We start from the raw sequence: 14,094 nt of genomic DNA, 5'->3' as shown, positions 1-14,094 counted from the left end.
ATACGGTTAGAGATTATAAGAAGCAAGATTTTTAATCGAGGGTTTCTGGCTTCCAAAGAAGTCCTGTCACTATGATATCCCACTATTCCTTGGGCATTCTAAATGTGACATGCCCTGTGGGTACCTTATAAACAGTAATTCTTAAATCAGCATGTATTCATGATAACTGTCTACAAGTATCTGAAGGCTTGTCCAGTGAAAGAGAGATTAAATTTGTTCTACTTGGCCAGGGAAGGTAGTTTTAGGAGACATTATGAAAATACACCCTCGGGGCAGATGGCTAAATTGGATAGAGCACCATTCCTGGAGTCGGGAGGACCTGAGTTTAAATTTGGCCTCAGACACTGACTAGCTGGGCAAGTTATATAACTTCGGTCTGCCTCAGTTTCCTCATCTGTAAAATGAGGATAATAATAGCACCCAACACCCAGGGTTGTTGTGAGGATGAAATGAGATCATATTTGTAAAGTGCTGTGCAAACCTTAAAGGGCTATATAAATGCTAGCTATTGTTATTTTTTTATTATGGTTCTGAGGCATATCATCTTCAGAAGTCAAAAGTGACAAATGTGGAAACCCTGCTAAATGCAAGACAAAGCATTCCTGAGAAGGCTAAGGGATGTCCTAGTACTGCTGGGGCTAGTCAAATGAGGCCCCTAAAAATGAAGTCCCACAAATTCAGGCATGGATTCCATGAGAGGACAACCCCTGGAACCAAAGGAACAGTTGTCATAGCATCAGGATTGTCCTGAGGATTCAACTGTTTGTTAAAATAAATGTTCTGAATTTTTAAAAAGTTAAAGAACAATAAAGGATGTAAATACCAGCTTCAGATATATCCTACGGCTGGTACATCCCCCTCATGCAGATAATTTAGGAGAGCCGTCAAAATGCACGATTAATTATAAGGTGAACTGCACAAGCAAGAATGAAAAAAGGACATATGGTTTAGTGGAAAATCAGAAAAGGCGGCCAGTCAACAAGCATTTATTAAGGACTTACTATATGCCAGGTGGGGTCAGGGAGGACTAGCATCTCTGGTGTGAGGGCTGCTCATCTACCTTTGGTGTCCACCTGTCACACAGCTCTCACCTGTGGCTCCAAGAAGCTGCTGTATGCACAGCTGCCACACCCTGGCAAACGGACTTGGCAGATGGGCCAAAACAGGTTATGGCTAACCAAGGGGTCTCAAATCTGTCGGTGAAGCAGGGGGAGTCTACCCCAAGCGTGTGAAGACTTCCCCCGGTGGAATGGATGGATAAGAACAATTTGTTGCAAAGGCCACGAAGGCGGCTGAAAGCAGGCGCCGTGGAGCCCTTAGAGCTTGGTCAGATGCTGAAGATACCAAGGGTACCCACTGCATCCTGGGCCATCGCCAGTCATCTTGACTTTTGTCCTGCCACTGGACTTCAATGACTGGAAGAGAGAGTGAGGCTGAGGGCCAATTCACTCCAGAGTCAAGACATTGCCCCATGATGTCATTGTTCCTCTTCAAAAACAAAGGTCAAACATGTGCCAGGCATGGTGCTAAACATCAGGGATACACAGAAGACAAAAGACCAGTTCCTACCCTCAAGGAGTTCACAGTCTCCTGGAGGAGACAGCATACAAACAATTATGTATAGACAAGATATACACAGGGGATATTCTCAGAGCAAAGGCAGTAGGGTGAAGGAGGACTTGAAAAGGCTTCTTGCAGGAGGTTAGAGATGAAGAGAGAGAACATTCTAGGCGGGAGAGACAGCCAGTGAAATTTCTGGGAGTGTGGAGAGAGAGAGAGTCAAGTTCAAGGAACAAGGAGGCCAGTGTCACCGGATCTGAGTACATGGTGGGAGGTGTAAGGTACAAGAAGACTGGAAAGGTAGGAGAGGACCAATTTATAAAGGGCTTTAAATGCCAAACAGTTCAACTTGGAGACCCAGATCTGACACTATCTATCTGTGTGACCTTGTGAAAGCTATTTGAATTCTCTATTTTAGGGATGATGCCATGCTTATCAGATTTACAGAGGGCACAAAGATGGGAAAGAGAGAAAACAAACTAATGACAAAGATTTCCAAAAAGATCTCAACACGCTAGAACTGTAGGCTGAAACTTATAAATTGTCTGCCCTTATTGGAGATGAATGTAAAGTCATAATCTTGGATTCAACAAATCAACAGTAAAAATCTAGGTTTTTTTGGAGGAGGCATGGCTAAATGGATAATTCATTTAAGGAAAATGGCTTTTTTTAGTGGAACAAATCTGATTTTAGATTGCATTGAGAGGATTAATAATAATAGCTGGTATTTCTATAGTTCCTTAAGGTTCGTAAAATGCTTTACAAATATGATCTCATTTTATCCTTACAACAACCCTGGGTGGTAGAGATTATTGCTTCACATTTCACAGATGAAGTAAGTATGGCCCCTGGGAAAGGCTAAATAATTTGCCTAGGGTCACACAACACTTAAGGTTTGAAGTCAGAATTTGAATTCAGGTCTTCCTGATTCTGTGTCCAGGGATGTTGCCCACTGCTCTCCCTTGCTGCCTTCATCAAGTAACAGCTGGAGTGTTATGTTCAGCACAGAGCATCACATTTTAAAGTGTACAATGACAATCAGGAGTGATTCTATTTCTTTCATTTTTGGGGGAGGGTGAGGCAATAGGGTTAAGTGACTTGCCCAGGGTCACACAGCTAGTAAGTGTCAAGTGTCTGAGGTCATATTTGAACTCAGGTCCTCCTGACTCCAGGGCCAGAGCTCTATTCACTAATCAGGAGTGAGTCTAAAAGAGAACCACAAGAGGATTGTAGACTACATCCTAGGAAGATTGTTTGATGGAAGTAGGAATGGAAAAGAGAAACTTCTCAGTGGGGGACCTGAGAGCTGTCCTCAAAAACCTGCAGGATGGTCACGTGGAAGAGGGCTTAGCCTTGCTCTGTCTGATCCCAGAGGCCAGAACCAGGGACGCTGGGTAAAAATTGCAGAGAGGCAGATTTCTGCTCAATGTCACAACAAGCCCATGTTCATGGGGGAAAAAAAAAAGACGGGATATTCAGAGAAGAAGCTTGAAGGATAGGGGCAGCTAGGTGGCGCAGTGGATAGAGCAGGTCAGGAGGACCTGAGTTCAAATTCGGATTCAGACCGAACACTTGACATTTCCTAGCTGTGTGACCCTGGGCAAGTCATTTAACCCCAACTGCCTAAAAGCAAAAAAAAAAAAAAAGAAGCAGCAGCAGCTTGAAGAATGAGCAAAGACAGTCCGTTGGGTGGATCTCCTGTGGTGGACATACGGGAGCATAGTGACAGGTTTCACAGAATGTGCAGGCATGGGGGGAGGGGAAGAAGGGAAGAGGCAGCGTGGTAGATTGGATAGTCAGGGATAGCTGAGTACACGTTCCGTCTCTAAGGAATTCTAGCCTGATTTTACAAATGAGGCAACTGAGGCAGAAAGTGACGTCCCCAGGTAACACAGCTAAGCAAGCGTCTGAGGTCGCATTGGAACTCAGGTCTTCCTGACTACACTGAACTACTAGGAACCTAGGTACTCGGTGGAGGAGTGAGGGTTAAGGGGTGCTGGGGACACATAACTGCGACCAGGATTCAGAGCAGCAGCTGGACAGAAGAGGATAGGGTGGAAACCATGTGGATCAACGACTCGCGCAAGCGCGGTTAGCCCCGACACTTAGGGTTGCCTTAGACGCGCCTGACGAAAATATTTAATTTGCTCTGGGAGTTCCTAAGACTTTATAGTAAATTTGTACTCTTCTGCAGGAACAGAAAATTACACGAACGCATCTTATTTGCCTAACTTCCGCAGCAGGAACCAAGTATTTCCTCTTCCTTACACGTAATAGGTTGTAACAGCGCTCCCAGAAGAACCGAGGATTTTTTTTTCTTCACACAGGCATCGCTTTAGCCTCCCGCCCATTTCAGGAAGGGGGCCTGACGAGGACCCCGAGCCGGCGGCCATTTTGGCGCCTTCGCTGAGGTGCCGCTCGCCGCGCTCGTCGCCGCTGCCCTCCCCTCCCCTCCCCCCAGAGTTCGCTGGTGTCCGTCACCGCCTCGGCCGCCGCCGGGTCCTCGTGGCTCCTCCGGGAAAGCAAAGATGAACGTGATCGACCACGTGCGGGACATGGCGGCCGCGGGGCTGCACTCCAACGTGCGGCTCCTCAGCAGCCTCCTCCTCACTATGAGCAACAACAACCCGTGAGTGTGACCCAGCGTGAAAGGTCCGGTGGGGGGAGGGGAACGGAGGGGGGAGGGCCCCTGGAGGCGGGGTCAGGGGCGCGCACCTGAGGGGGTGTGGCTAGGTGGGGTGCTCGGGCCAGGAGAGGCGAGCTTAGTTGATGGAGGCGGGGTTAGGAGGCGCGCGCCTGAAGGGGTGGGAACTCAGGAACATCTGAATTGGGAGAGGCTGAGGGCCTGAAGGGGCGTGGCTAATGGTGGCTGAATGAGGGGGCGGTGCTAGTACGCACTGGGCCGGGAGAAGGGCGGGGCCAGTGAGCAGCCTGGACAAGGAGAGGAGGCGGGGTAAGGGAGCGCGTGCCTGAGAGGGCGGGGCCTTGGGAGGTGGGCTGGTGGGATTTGGACGCGCCTGCGCGCGCCCGTGAGGCGGAGTTCGGGATTCGGGTTAGTGGGGTTAGGGTTGTCAGGTAGTCTGAGCTGAGAGGGGGTGGAGCACTGGAAGTGGGGCGTGACCGGGATAAGGGGCGGGTCCATGGGTGTAACTGGGACTGGAGGTGGGGCTCTGGGAAGGAGCACGGCTCAGGTGAGGGGACCAGAGTTTGGGAAAGGGGAGGGGCAAGACTAGGGGCAAGTCTCTGTACCCCTTGGCATGAGTCTAGACTGGAGCACGCTGGGGGCGGGGGTGGGGCAGTGCAGAGAAGACTCTTTGGGAAGGAGTTTGGAACCTTAGTTGTGTTGCTTTTTGTCTCACGCTTTCATGTCTCTTTAGTTTCCAAGCCTAGTAGATTGAATTTCCACATCTCTCCTTTTTTCTCATGGTGGTCATGTAGCCAAGTGCCACCCCAGTGCCTCTTGTCTGTAACATAAGGCAAAACTAAATGTGCTGCAAAATAAATTTGAAAGCTCAACTGCTTTTTCCTTTGCAATTAAACATATAATTAATAATTTTCTAGTCTTACTAGGGAAAAATGCTGAATATAACATAACTGTACAGAGTCATGAGTTTTCTTGTACATATATTGACAGTGACTTAACTGACATTGGTTACTAGCTGGTGCACAATGTTCTGATGACCTTCCTTTAAAAGTTCCTCTTTCTGGCAGAAGTCTAAATTCATTCACCTAGTTGATGCTTCTTTTTGAAAACTGTACTCTTATTCCAAAGGTTATTAACATAATCTTTAAACTAGAAGAAAGGAAAAACATAATTCAATCTGCATATGAGAGAAATTGTTGAACAGTAATATTTTCTCTAGTACTTTGAGGCAACTAGGTGATGAAGTGGATAGAGCCCTGATCTGGTAGTTAGGAAGAATTGAGTTCAAATCTAGCCTTACATACTTAATAGCTGTATGATTTTGGGCAATTCACTTGACTTCTCTGTCCCAGACAGACTTCTCTCTGCCCTGGTTTCTTCATTTGTGAAATGGAGATAAAAGCACCTAGTTTTCAGGGTTGTTGTGAGACTCAAGTAAGATATTTGCAAAGCACTATATGAATTCTGGCTGCTGTTATTATTATTATAAAAGCCTCCTAATTATTCTTCCTACCTCCAGTCTCTGCACTCTCTGCTCTAGCCTCCGTTCAGCTGCCTAAACAATATTCTCAAGGTCCCTCCCCGATGTCCTCCCCTAGGATCTTCTGTGGCATCCTTTTATCTGTAAAATGAATTACATACTCCTCACCCTGGCTATTTAAGCTCTCTGTAATCTGATCTCAGCCAACCTACAGTTTATTTCACTTTCAGTTTTACGTAGTTTTTCTTCCAATCAAACTGTCTTAATTCTTAATTGCTGTCCCCACATTTGGCATTCCATTTCCCTTTTCCCTGCCCTTGCTCAGGCTGTCTGCATATGTGGAATGGGCTCACTCATCTCTGTCTCTCAGAATCTTTAATTTCCTTAAAGGCTCAGTTCAGATACCACCTCACCAGCCTTTCCTGATGTCTCCATTTGTTAGTGCCTGTATTTCCTAATCTAAGTACATATTGCATTTCCTGTAAGGTCCGTAATGGCAAGGCTTGTTTTCTTTTGTTTGTCTTTATATTTTAGCTTCCAAAAAGAAAGCCTTGGCTTGAATAGGTGGGAAAATGTGGGATGCAGAAACAGCAGGCCAGACTGGTTTAGGAAGAGAAAGTGATGCTCTAGAAGTGGGTGGGCCTGTTCTGGGGGCGCTTGTGGCCTGATCAGGATCCAGTGGGCCTGGATATCCTGGGTGCTGGGGTACCACAGTGGGACAACAATAACATGATGTAGTAGAGAGAGAATGGCTCTTGGCATTGGAGAGACCTGGGTGTGAATCCCAGCTCTGAAACATGGTTTTGTGAATTAGCTCATGTGGACTTGAGGAATTGTAAATTCCTCATTTTACGGGTGAGGATTACAGTACCTGTCTGTAGAGTCTATGTCACAGTGATTGTGCCAGCATCCAGTGGAGACAACAGGGAAATGTTTTGAGAACTTCATGATAGATAATAGATATATTGATGAATATAAGCTCTTATTAATCATTCATTTAGTTAGCAAACATTTATTAAATGTCTACTATGTGATGGGGATACAAAGAACAGTGAAAGAAGGATCCTTATTCCCCTGGAGCTCACATGCAAACAAGCAATATACAGAGAAATTGGAAATAATCAGTAGAGGGAAGTTGCTAGAATTAAGAGGGATTGGGAAAGGCTTCCTGTAGAAAAGGCGATTTTAACTGGGGCTTGAAGGAAGCCAGAAGGCAGAGATGAGGAGGGAGAGCCTTCCAGGCACGAGGGACAGCCGGTAGTCTGGTGCAGTAGTAGAAGCATGAAGTAATGAGTGCCTGAACCAGGATGATGGCATTGTCAGAGGAGAAAAGGGCAGCAAGCTGTGTGTTGGTAATGAAGGTAAAATGGACAGGCTTTGGCAACAGATTAGATATGAGGGGTAGGAAAGAGTGAGGATTCAAGGATGGAACCTCAGCCTGGGTGATTGGGTGGTTAGTGGTGTCCTCAGCAGTAATAGGAAAGTTGGGAAGGGGGGAAGGTTTAGGGGGAAAGATAATGACATCAGTTTTGGGCATGTTGAGTTTAAAATGTCTACAAAATATCCAGCTCAAGATTTATAATGGGCAGTTTGAGATGCAAGATGGTAGATCAGCAGAGTGGTAGCGCAGAATAATTAGATTTGAAAGTCATCTGCATAGAGATAATAATTGAATCCATAGAAGGTGATAAGATCGCCAAAGTGAAATAAAGTAAGACAAGAGAAAGAGGTCCAGGACAGAGCCCTGTGGGACACCTACTGTTAGAGGGCATGACCTGGATGAAGAGCCAACAAAGGAGACAGAAAAGGAGCTGTGAGATAAGAAATAAGAGACCTGCAGAGCAGGTATTCTGAAAACCTCAAGAGAAGAGAGTGCCCATGAGGGGAGAATGATCAGCAGTGTCAAAGGCTGTGGACAGGGCAAGGAGAATGAGGACTCAGAAAAAGCCGTTCGATTTGGCATCTAAGAGATCATTATGGAGAGCAGTTTTGGTTAAATAATGAGATAGGAAGCCAGACTAGAGAGTTAAGAGAGTGAGGGAATCCTGCCCAGGACCTTTTTTTTAAAAAATTTATTTATTTTTAGTTTTCAACATTCATTTTTGTAAGATTTAAATTTACCCCCCTCCCCCTTCCCAAGATGACTTGCAATCTGATATAGGCTATACATGTACAATCATATTAAACATATTTCCACATTAGTCATGTCGTAAAGAAGAATTAGAACCAAAGGGAGAACCAAAGAAAAACCTCGAGAAGGAAAAAACAAAAAAACAGAAAGAGAGAGAGAGAGAAAAGTATGCTTTGATCTGCATTCAGACTCCAGAATTCTTTCTCTGGATGTGGATAGCATTTTCCATCATGAGTCTTTCGGAGTTGTCTTGGATCCTTGCATTGCTGAGAAGAGCTAAGTCTGTCAAGGTTAGTCACTGCACAGTGTGGCTGTAACTGTGTACAGTGTTCTCCTGGTTCTGCTTCACTTCACTCAGTGTCAGTTCATTTAAGTCTTTCCAGGTTTTTCTGAAGTCTGCCTGCTCATCATTTCTTATGGAACAGTAGTATTCCATTACATTCATATACCACAGTATTTCCCAATTGATTGGCATCCCCTCAATTTCCATTTCTTGGCTACCACAAAAAGAGCTGCTATAAATATTTTTGTACATGTGCCTGCCCAGGATCTTACAAGTAGTAAACAGGAGAGCCAGAAACTGAACCCACATCTTCTGACTCCAAACTCAGCCCTCTTTCCACCGCACCCTGCTTCTAGATTGGTTTCCCACCCCTGGTTCAGAGTGTATTAGGTGGAAAGACTCAAGGGTTGAGACTGAGAGAATTAATAAATAGTTCATGTTCAGGAGAACTTTAAAGTCAGTGCAACTTTTTCCTCCTAACACCACTGTGAAGCCAGTCTTAGAATCATAGATTTGAGCTAGAAGGGAACTATAGGTGGTGATATTAACAACTCCCATTTAATAATGGCAGGGAGGGCGTGGTAGCTCAGCTAAGACACCAGATCAGTCAGTCCATATACATTTCCCAAGTGTCTGTTATGTGCCAAACACAGTGTTAGGTGATAGAGTCAAAATCAAAAATGATTTTGACAGGGTAGAAGTTTGGGCCAAGTTGAGTGAGATGAGGTTGAATAATGATAAATCTAAAGTCTTGGACTTTTTTTTTTCCAGGGAGGCAACTGGGGTTAAGTGACTTGCCCAGGGTCACACAGATAGTAAGTGTCAAGTGTCTCTCTGAGGCCAGATTTGAACTCAGGTCTTCCTGGCTGCAGGCCCAGTGCTCTATCCACTGTGCTACCTAGCTGCCCCTTAGACTTCTTATTAAAAAAAAAGTCAGCTGCTTTAGCATAAGATGTGGGAGCTGGGACTAGACAGGAGTTTGTTTGAAAAAGATCTGGTGTTTTCAGTGAAATGCAAGCTCAGAGAGTCAGTGATGTGATATAGCAGCCAAATCAGCCAGTGCCATCTCATCCTGCATTTAAAGCAGTGAGGTAGTAGGCCGGCTGCACTCTGCCCTGGGTCTGTCCTTTAGAAATGACATTGATGAGTCATCAGGCACCCAGAGGAAGGCAGTCAGGGGGTTCAAAACCCTGGGTTCTCACTATATGAGGGTGGTGGTACTGTGAGAAGACTTAGAAGAGAAGTGAGAGCAGGCTTCAGGTGTCTTTGAAAGGCTGTCATGTCAAAAAAGGATTCAACCTGTCTGCTTGGCCCCAGAGGGCAGAGCTAGGAGTAATGAGCTTAAGTTGCCAAGAAGAGTATGTTTGGTTTGATGTAGAGAACAATTTCCCAGCGATTCGAGCTGTTCTGAAGTAGACTGGCCTGGCTCAGGGAGTACAGAGGTCTTTAGACCCATGCTTGAGGACAGCTTGTTAGGGATAATTTAAGGTTGGTGATAGGTTGAAGGAGCTGGTCTTAGAGCCCCTTCCAATGCTGAGACTGATTTATATGAAGCCGTCTTCACAGTCCTGCAAGGTAGGCGGTGCTAGCCCTATTTTAAAGATGGGGAATTGAGCGTGATAAGATTGCATGTTTGCCCCTCATCACAGCAGCAGGCATGGTGTTGTGAAAAGAGCACTAGTCTTGGAATGAGAAGTCCCAGGTGTCTGACCTTGGGAAAGTCATTTCCCTTTGGTGGAACTGATCTATGAAATGGGTATAATAATTCCTGTACTACCTCTCTTGCAGTTATTGTCAGGGTAGTGCTTTATAAAAGATGAAGTGCTTTAGAAATCATCATTTGCAAGGTTCCTTCTACTTCTAACATTTTGAGTGATTCTCTGACCAGTTTCACGGTGTCAAAGGAAATGCCCTCTGTGTATACTGTATTCCAAAAAAATTGGACTACTCTTTATTCCTCTTTCTCAACTCCTGCCTCTGTATATTTGCAGAGGTTACTGCCCTTCTCTAGAATATTCTTTATCTCTTACCTTTCAATTCTCATCTCTCTCCTAACCTTAGCTCAGAAGCCACCTTTTCTGTGATTTTTCCAGGCAAAAGTGTTCTCTTCCCCCTCATATTTTCCTAGGGAACTTAATCTAACTCTCTCCTTTGTTCTCATCATGCTTTGTTCATTCATGTCTGACCCTATTTGGGGTTTTCTTGGCAAGGATACTGGAGTAGTTTGCCATTTCCTTCTTCAGTTCAATTTACAGATGAGGAAACGGAGGCAAACAGAATCACAAAGCTAGTAAGTGGCTGAGGCCAGGTTTGAACTCACAAAGATAGTCTTCCTGAGTCCAGGCCTAGCACCTAGCTGTCCCTGGCATCACATGCTACCTTATATTAAATGTAGTTATGTACGTGTCACATCTTTGCTCTCTCTAGCTCTCTTGAGCTCCTCAAGGGTAGTGATTACATTTTAAAAAAAAATCTTTCTATCTTTCACCCATGCTGAAGAGGGCTGTCCTTGAAGTCAGGACAACCTGAGTTCAAGTGCTAATACTGACACACACTAGCTTTATGATCATGGGCTAGTGACTTAGTTTCATCATCCTAGGCTTCAGTGTCTTCAGGACTGAGCTGGGAGGAGTGGCTAATATGCATCAGTGGAGGGAGTTTTCATACTGAGACTTCACATACTGATGCACCCACAGGTTTGTGCTGCCCTCTGCTCCCCCCCCCCATCTTAGTGCCTGACATAGTTTTTTACATCGAATAGACAATAAATGTTGAATTGAATTGTCATCATGAATAACAGTAAGTGGCCGAGCCTGGTATTACACTGCTCTTTTCTGTGTCTCCACCTTGTTGTCTTCCTTGGGGGCAGGTGGTGTTGCAGCATTATTGAGAAACTTTTATGGGGTAAGACTGGGAGAGAGAGGGAAGATGTGTAAAAAACAGTCTTTTTTTCTACGTTACCAAGGTTATTTTTGACTTTTTAAATTTTGAGTTCCAAATTCTCTCCCCCACTCCCCTTCCCTGAGGGCAAGCATTATGATATCAATTACATGTGTGAAATAAAAATAAAGGAAGTGAGAAAATTATACTTCAGTTTGCACCCAGAGTTCGTCAGTTTTCTCTCTCGAAGTAGACAGCATTTTTTCATCATGAATCCTTTGGCAATTGTCTTGGATCACTGTACTGAGTAGTGTAGCCAAGTCTTTCACAGTTGATCATCATTACAACATTACTGTTACTGTGCACAACGATCTGTCTCCTGGTTCTTCTCATTTCACTTTGCATCAGTTCTTGCCATGTTTTTCTAACCCCCTCCCCTATTTCTTACGGCACAGTAGTATTCCATCACAATCATATGCCACAACTTGTTTAGCCATTCCTCAATTGATGAGCATCCTCTCAATTTCCAAGTCTTTGCCACCTCAAAAAGAGCTACTAGAAGTATTTTTGTATGTATAGGTCCTTTTTCCTGGTAGTGGGATTATGGGTCAAGAAGTACAGTTTTATAGCCCTTTGGCTCTAGTTCCAAATTGTTCTTCAGAATGGACAGGTTCACAACTCCATCAGCAGTTTACTGTTGTACCTATTTTCCCCCATCCCTTCTGGCATTTGTCATTTCTAATAGTGTGAGGTGGCACCTCAGAGTTGTTTTAATTTGCGTTTTTCTAATGAATAGCGATTTAGAGCCTATTTTCAAATGACTATAGCTAGCTTTGATTTCTCCTTCTGAAAACTATCTGTTCATATCCTTTGACCATTTATCCTTTGGAGAATGGCTCTTATTTTTATAGATGTGACTCAGTTCTCTATATATTTGAGAAATGAGGCCTTTATTAGAGAAACTTGCTGTAAATTTTTTTTAATGTTACTTCATTTTTGCACCTTTTAGCAAAACAAAGTTTCTTGATTATCTCTTTTAATTAGGTCAATTTTTGCTTTGTCTGAGGTCATTATTGCTACCCCTATCTTTTTAACTTCAGCTGAAGTATATTAAATTCTATTTCAGCCCTTTATTTTAACTTTGTGTGTGTCTTTTGGTTTCAAGTGTGTCTCTTGTACACAACATATTATTGGATTCTAATTTCTAATCCATTCTACTATCTGCTTCCGTTTTATGGGTGAGCTCATCCCATTCACATTTACAGTTATAATTACTGTGTATTTCCCTCCATCCCATTTTCTTCGGTTTCTTCTTCTCCCTCTTTTTATCCTGTCCTTCCTCAAAAATCTGTTTTGCTTCTGACTATTGCCTCCCTTAATCTACTTTATTTTTTTTTTATCATTCCCCCTCTTTCTCTTATCCCCTTCCCCTCCTATTTCCGTGTTGGATAAGGTAGATTTTTATATACAACTGAGTGCATGTATTTGTTCTTCCCTCTTTGAACAAATTCTGAAGGCATTGCCTGCTGCCTTTCCCCGTTTTCCCCTCCATTGCAAAGGCTCTTCTTTGCAGCCTCTTTCATGTGAGAAAATTTTCCCTATTCTGCCTCTTCCTCCCCTGTTCTCTCAGTGCATCCCTCTTTTTCACCCCTTCATTTTCCTTTTGGGATTATCCCAACATAATTGACTCACACCCATATCCTCTATGTAGACTCTTTTTAACTGCCCTAAAAATGACATTCTTAGGGTTTACATGTCTCATTCTGGTCTCGTTTTGATCTGATCGGCCACAGTAGGACACATTGAAACTTGACTCTAGCATAGTGATGTCATTTTGGTCCTCTTCGAGAAGGAAGGACAGTAACCAACCAATTGTCTTCCCATATAGGAATGTAAACACTTTAACTTTATTGAGACCCTTATGACTATTCTTTCATGTTTTACCTTTTTATGTTTCTTTTGAGTTTTGTGTTTGAAAGTCAAATTTCTATTCAGCTCTGGTTACTTGAAAGTCCTCTATTTTTATTAAATACTCATTTCCCCCTGAAGGATTATACTCAGTTTTGCTGGATGGGTGATTCTTAGTTGTAATCCTAGCTCCTTTGCCTTCTGGAATATCATATTTCAATGTGGAAGCCATTAAATTTTGTGTGATCTTAACTGTGGCTCTATGATATTTGAATTTTTTTTTTCTGGCTGCTTGCAATATTTTTTCCTTGACCTAGAGGCTTTGGAATTTGGCTATAATATTCCTGGAAGTTTTCATTTTGGGGTCTTTTTCGGGAGGTGATTGGTGGATTCTTTCAATTCCTGTTTTACCCTCTATATCTAAGCTATCAGGGCAGTTTTCCTGGATAATTTCTTGAAATATGATGTTTAGGCTCTTTTTTTTGATCCTGGCTTTCAGGTAGTACAGTAATTCTTAGATGAGCTCTCCTTGATCTGTTTTCCAGGCCAGTTGTTTTTCTGATGAGATGGTTCACATTTTCTTCTATTTTTCATTCTTTTAACTTTGTTTTACTGTTTTTTGGTGTCTCATTAAGTCATTATTTTTAAGGAATTATTTTCTTCGGTGAGCTTTTGTACTTCTTTTTCCATTTGGCCTATTCTATTTTTTAAATTTTTTTTCTTCAGTGAATTTTTGTGCCCCTTTTACCATTAGGCCAATTTTGTTTTTTAAGGTGTTATTTTCTGTTATTTTCCTCTTTTACCAAGCTGTTAATTCTCTTTCCATAATTTTCTTTCATCACATTTCTTTTCCCAATTTTTCCTCTACCATACTTATCTTTTTCTTTAACTCTTCCAGGAATTCTTGTCGGGCTTGAGTGTAATTGGCATTTTTTTTCTTTGAGGTTTTGCTTGTAGCTATTTTCACATTGTTATATGTTATCACCATAGTAGCTTTTTTTAGTCAAGTTATTTTTTTGTTGTTTGCTCATTTTTTCAGCCTGTTTATTGATTTTGAACCTTTTATCAAAGTTGGGCTCTGCTCACCTGGGAATGGGGAGACACTGTCCCCAGTTCAGACTTTTTTTGTGCTACTATTTTCAGAGCTAGTTCTGGGGCTCTGCAAATTTTCAGTACTTCCAAGGTGGTATGATCTGGGGAATAGTATG

General features: G+C 43.2%; 1 protein-coding gene across 3 annotated transcripts in view; it reads left to right on the top strand.

Annotated features, from left to right (window-relative positions):
• The first annotated feature begins 3,799 nt into the window (after positions 1–3,799).
• The window catches only part of ANAPC7 (anaphase promoting complex subunit 7), a 30,217-nt gene continuing 19,922 nt past the window's right edge, over positions 3,800–14,094 (top strand). Inside the window, exon 1 of one of the 3 annotated variants that reach the window (XM_020970193.2) lies at positions 3,800–4,189. In XM_020970193.2, coding sequence (XP_020825852.1) covers positions 4,089–4,189 — 101 coding nt within the window. In that variant the 5' untranslated portion in view covers positions 3,800–4,088. Of the gene's footprint in view, positions 4,213–14,094 lie in introns of all 3 variants that reach the window. The other 2 variants (XM_078154296.1, XM_078154293.1) reach the window with 2 other exon arrangements.

The sequence above is a fragment of the Phascolarctos cinereus genome, unplaced genomic scaffold (genome assembly GCF_003287225.1).
Source record: "Phascolarctos cinereus isolate Bilbo 61053 unplaced genomic scaffold, phaCin_HiC Scaffold_4;HRSCAF=312, whole genome shotgun sequence".
Taxonomy (NCBI): domain Eukaryota; kingdom Metazoa; phylum Chordata; class Mammalia; order Diprotodontia; family Phascolarctidae; genus Phascolarctos; species Phascolarctos cinereus.
This window is presented reverse-complemented; position numbering and strand designations above follow the sequence as displayed.